Source organism: Orycteropus afer, unplaced genomic scaffold (genome assembly GCF_000298275.1).
Source record: "Orycteropus afer afer isolate SDZICR_OR568_19922 unplaced genomic scaffold, OryAfe1.0 scaffold00052, whole genome shotgun sequence".
NCBI lineage: Eukaryota > Metazoa > Chordata > Mammalia > Tubulidentata > Orycteropodidae > Orycteropus > Orycteropus afer.
In genome coordinates this window covers 3,817,528-3,823,562 of record NW_006921639.1, presented here as the reverse complement: position 1 = coordinate 3,823,562, position 6,035 = coordinate 3,817,528, and the positions used below count along the sequence as shown (strand labels likewise).

General features: G+C 37.5%; 1 protein-coding gene across 1 annotated transcript in view; it reads left to right on the top strand.

Moving 5' to 3' along the window:
- The window catches only part of VSTM4 (V-set and transmembrane domain containing 4), a 198,283-nt gene that overhangs the window by 66,367 nt on the left and 125,881 nt on the right, over positions 1 to 6,035 (top strand). Inside the window, exon 4 of the mRNA XM_007938684.1 lies at positions 5,108 to 5,215. Coding sequence (XP_007936875.1) covers positions 5,108 to 5,215 — 108 coding nt within the window. The remainder of the gene's footprint in view (positions 1 to 5,107; positions 5,216 to 6,035) is intronic.

Genomic DNA, 6,035 nt, shown 5'->3' with positions numbered 1-6,035 from the left:
ATTGTGGGGCTGGTGCGGGATTGGGCAGTGTTTCGTTCTGCTGTGCATGGGGTCGCTATGAGTCGGAAACGACTCGACGGCACTTAACAACAACAACAATGTCCTTCCTTGCCTCTTGTGGTCATTTTTGTCTTAAAGCCTATTTTATCAGAAATTATTATTGCCACTCCTGTCCCTTTTTTGGTTGCCATTTGTTTGATATATCTTTTTCCAACCTTTGATTTTTATTCTATTTTTGTCTTTGTGTCTAAGGTGAGTCTCTTATAGACAGCGTATTGATGGGTCACATTTTCTTACCTAGCTTGCAACTTTCTGTCTATTGAGTGGTGCACTTAATCTATTTACATTCAATGTAATTATTGATAAGTATGAATTTGTTGCTGTCATTTTGTTATGTGTTTTTTCATGGTGTTGCTGATTTCTTTGTTTCATATAATTTTCTGTGCTGTGCTCATTTTGTTTATGAATTTTACATGTTTATTAATACATTTTGTGTTATCATTTCCTTCATTGATATTGTTTTATGCACTGCCATTGAGTCAGATCCAACTCATAGCGACCCCTCCTTGGGTTTCTGAGTTGGTATCACTATGCAAGTAGATTGCTCAGCCTTCCTTCCAAGGAGTGGCTGGTGGGTTTGAACTGCCAGCCTCCTGGTTAGTAGTCAAATGCCTTAGGCACTATGCCACCTGAGCTCCTGCTACTATGTTAGTATTTGCTAAATATTTTTGCTTGAACTCTTTTATTTTGATATGAAGATTTATTATTTTTCTTTTAGGTTATCTTGTGATTTATTATTTCCCAAGTTTAAAATAGTCTGTTCTATCTCACAATTGTCTTGACTTCCTCACCATTTAGAAGTTCTGTAACTACACTGTTTATTCCCCCTTTTTGGTTTGTAGATGTCCTCATTTATCAATTGATGTCTCTGGTTCCCTGTACTTTGGATATTTCTATAACTGGGTTGATTTCTGGGTTATGTCATCATGTGTGTTAATCATCAATTGTTATTTACTATTGCTAGTTCTCTGTCCGAAGGACTCTCTTCAGCATCTCTTGTAAGGTTAGTCACTCTCTTAATTTTTGCTTATCTGGAAGTGTCCTAATTTCACCCTCATATTTGAAGGACAATTTTTCTGGGTATATAATTCTTGGTTGGAAATTTTTTTCTTTCAAGGTTTTTTATATATCATCCTATTGCCTTCTTGCCTGCATAGCTTCTTCTAAGAAATCAGAGCTTAGTCTTATTGGTTGCCCCTTATAGTAACTTTTTGTTTTCCCCATGCTGCTTTCAGGATTCTTTCTTTGTCTTTGAGTTTCATGATGAAAGCTTGGTGATTTTCTTTTGGAGGATCTCTTCTGTTTGGGCTTCATTGAACTTCTTGAATGGATATATTTTCTTCTTTCATCTTATTAGTGAAATTTTCTTCCAGCAAATCTTTAACAATTTTCTCTGTGGTTTTATCTGCCTCTTCTTATTCTGGAATCCTGATTACATGTAGGTTATTCCTCTTGATGGTATCTCACATGAATCAGTTAGTACTAATGTTACTCAAATTTACACACAAACAACTAAAGCCAAAGATGAAGAAATTGAAGTTTTCACCAACTTCTGCAGTCTGAAATTGACCAAACATGCAATCAAATGTGTTGATTATTACTGGTGATTAGAATGTGAAAGTTGGAAATGAATAATCATTGGTATTTAGAAAATATGACCTTGGTGATAGAAATGATGCCAGAGATCACATGATAGAATTTTACAAGACCATAGGGTCTCCTGCATGGAAAGCAAGAACTCTACCACTGTACTGTTGAACCGTTGAACTCTCTCTCTCCCTCTCTCTCTCCCTCTCTCTCTCTCTTTATATCTATCTATCTATCTATATATATATCTTGTTGTTTTCATAAAACACCAAATGTTAACAGCAGTTATTTCAGAGTGATAGGATGTATATATACATTTTTATATTTTCTGTATTATTTTAAACATGACTCAGCACAGAACTCCACTCTTTTTGGAAGCCATCCCAGCTTCCCCAGGATGGCTTGGGTCCTTCCTGAGTCCCTTCCTAGTACAGGGCACACATTTCAATTGTTGCAGTTATCCAGCAGTCCTCTAACTTCTTAAAGAGAAGACTATTGTGTATTCATCTTTGTACTCTGGTACGTAGTGAAAGGCTTCACATGACTGACAATCACTTTTGCTGAAGAAATTTAAATCAGGAAAGATATATTTTTTGCTAAGTTCAAGCAGTTGCTAAGTTCAAACATCTGCTGGTTTTCTCAGCATTGAATGCTAATAAAGCATTTGGTTTGGCTTTTCACTTTCTGAGCAGTTTTGGCATTTTTTATCGATCAAATCAGTAATAAAGTTGATCATTGGAATTTAAGAAATGTATGTACAGTCATGCACTGCAGAATATCCTTTCAAGCAACATCTAACCACATACACATCCATGAGCCTATAAAGTTATAATAGAATTCAGAAATCCTGATTGGAGAATGGGTAGCAAACCTAACTAGATGTAGTGAATGAATGCAACAGCTTCCTACACAGAACACCTATATCTCATGTCTTTTGTATACAAAGTAGTTGTACTAGCAGAGATATAGTGGTATAGTATATAAACCAAAGAACAAAACCCATTGCTGTATGTTGATTCCAACCCATAGCAACCCTATAGGACAGCGTAGAACTGCCCTATATTGTGCATCTCTTGAGTGTTGTAGTGTTATCTTTGTTTAATTTTCTTTTGAAAATATTATCATCATAACTCCCAAATGCAACCAGTGCTAGTGATAGCAGAAGCAAGAAGTAAAGGAGAAACGTGGATTTGGAAGTGAAACAAAAGGTAATTAAACAACATGAAGGTGGAAAATTCAGTGACTGTTACTGCTTAAAATTTAGGCATGTCTGTTTGGTGGAGTAAGGGCCTCTGGTGGCATACTGGGTAAGGCATTTAGCTGCTAACTAGAAGGTTGGCAGTTCAGACCCATCCGCTGCTCCATAGGAGGAAGATGAGGCAATCTACTTCCATAAAGATTTACAGCCTTGGAAACCCAGTGGGGGTCACTATGAGTCAAAATCAACTCTATGGCAATGGGTTTTATTTATTTATTTTTTATTTGGTGATGTAGGAGCTCTGGTGGTAGTGGTTAAGGCTTTTGGCTGCTAACCAAAAGGTTGGTAGTTTGAACTCACCAGCTGCTCCATGCAAGAAGGTTGAGGCAATCTGCTTCCATAAAGGTTTTGCATCCTTGGAAACCTGGTGGGGTTGCTGTGAGTCAGAATCTGCTTAATGGCAGTGAATTTTTGGTTTTTTGGTTTATTTGGTGGAGCAGTGATTAAGGCATTTGGCTGGTAATCACAGGCTGGTGGTTCAAACCCACCAGCTACTCTGTGGAAGAAAGATGAGGCAGTCTGCTTCTGTAAAGATTTACAGCCTTGGAAACCCAAGGGGGATCTCTATGAGTCAGAATTCACATGATGGCAGCAATTTTTTTTTTTTTTTTTTTTTTGGCTTATTTGCTATGTATATAACATGGTGTTTGCATGAAATCCAGATCAAATAACATCATTTCACAGAACATGTCATGGACTTTAAGTGACACATATGTGTATATGCTGGGACTTTTTTTTTTTTTTTTTAACTTTTTATTTTGAAGTAAGGGTTGATTCAAATGCAATTTTAAGAATTAAAAGAGAGATTCCAGGGACCTAATATACAGTTTCCCTTAATAGTAACATTTTACAGATCTATAGAACAATATCACCACTAAGATGTTAACACAGATACCATGAAGATGCAGAACAATTCCATAACCTCAAAAGTTCCTTATAGCTACCCCAATTTCTCTCCTTCCTTCACTCCTCCTTAACTCCTGACAATTTATCTGTTCTCTATTTGTATAATTTTGTTGTATCAAAAATGTTCTATAAATGGAATCATTATGTAAGCTTTTGGGATTGGTTTTTATCACTCAGTATAATTCTCTGGAGATTCATCCAGATTGGATCCTTATTTCATGCATTTGTATTGCTCAGTGGGGTTCCATGGTATGAATGCACCTGTTTGTTTAATGATTCACCTGTTGAAGGACATCAGGGCTGTTTCCATTTTTTTTTTTTTTTGGTTTTTATGAATAACACTGCTATAAATATCCATGTGCAGGTTTTTGTATGAACTTAAGTTTTTATTTCTCTAGGCTGAATTCCCAGGAGTATAATTTATGGGTCATATGGTAGTTGCATGTGTAGTTTTATAAGAAACCACCAAACTTTTTCTCCAGAGTGGCTATACCATTTTACATTCCCACCAGCAATATATGGATAATCCAGTTTGTCTGTAGTCTCATCAGCATTTGATGTTTTCATTACTTTTTACTTTTAGTCATTTTGATAGGTTTGTATTGCTATCTCATTATGGTTTATAATTTGCATTTCCCTAATGGTTAATGATGTTGAATATCTTCTCACAAGCTTATTTGCCATCTGTGTATTTTCTTAGGTGAAATGTTTGTTCATGTCTTTTGCTACATTTTCTAATTGGATTTTTTTAACTGTTTTGACAGTTGTTTATAAATTCCAGATATTAGTCCTTGAATTTGATAAAGTCTAATTTATCAGTTTTTAATTTTATGGGTCATGCTTTTGGTATCAGAATTCTTTACTTGACCCTAGATTTGGAGAGTTTCTCCTATTTTTTTTTTTCCTAAAAGTTTTCTAATTTTACATTTTACCATTTGGTTTATGATCAACCTTGAGTTCATTTTTGTATAAGGTGTGTTGTGTAGGTTGAGATTCAGTTCTGTTTTGCCTGTGGATGTCTTGTAGTACCAGCACCATTTGTTGAAAAGGCTGTCTTGCTGCTACTGAGGTACTTTTGTCAAAAATCAATTGGGCATGTAGTGTGCGTCTATCTCTGGGTACTGTATTCTGTTCCATTGCTCTATGTGGCTGTTCTTCTGCCACTGCCACATGATCTTGATCTTTGTGATCTGGTACTTCTAAAATCTTATTTCCCGAGAAATGTTTGTGCCGAGAGTGGTGGACTTCCTCTGGTGTGGCCTCTCACAGTAATGATGCCCTTTCCTTGCCTTTCAGATCTCTACGTGTATGCCGTCCTTGTGTGCTGTGTTGGGATTCTCAGTGTTCTCCTGTTCACTCTGATTATCATCTGGCAGTCAGTGTTCAGTAAGAAGAAATCCCGAGGTAAGAAAATGGATCCTCATGTCTGGAGTGGGGTCAACATTTGAAGGCCTGGTTCTGAACACAAACAACCACAAACAGGCTGAGGATGCAGGGTAGGGTGTGGGGAGAGAAGTGCATAGTGATTCAGGAGTTATTTATATATTGTTGTTGTTATGGGCCATTGAGTTGGACCCGACTCTTAGCGACCCCTCCTTGGATTGCCGAGTCAGTATCACTATGGAAGTAGATTGCCCAACCTTCCTTCTGAGGAGTGGCTGGTGGGTTTGAACTGCCAGCCTTCTGGTTAGGTACTATGCTACCAGAGCGCCATTTATCTATTACTAGTGGGCAAAGAGGAATGTAGGAGTGAGAAGGTGTCTTCCTCTTGTTATCTGCCATGGAGTCAGCCTCCAACTCATGGTGACTCCAGGCACAATAGAATAAAATATTGCTTGGTCCTGTGCCATATCTATATATTGGACAATCCCTGCTGTAACCAAATGGGTTTTCATAGATGTTATCATTTGGTAATTTTTGGAAATAGATCACCAGGCCTTTCTTCATAGTCTATCTTATTCTGGAAGTTCTGCTGAAATCTGCTCAGCTTCAAAGCAACACAGAAGCCTACACTGACAGATAAGTGTTCACTGTGTATGTGGTGCATTGGGGATAAAACCTGTTTGTCTCATGTGGAAGATAAGATTCTACCACTGAACCATCAATGCCTTGTTTTCCCCTTGTTGTTGTTGTTGTTGTTGTGTGCCGTCGAGTCAGCCCTGACTCATAGCGACCCCTCCTTGGGTTTCCGAGGCAGTATCACTACGGAAGTAGGATTGCCCAA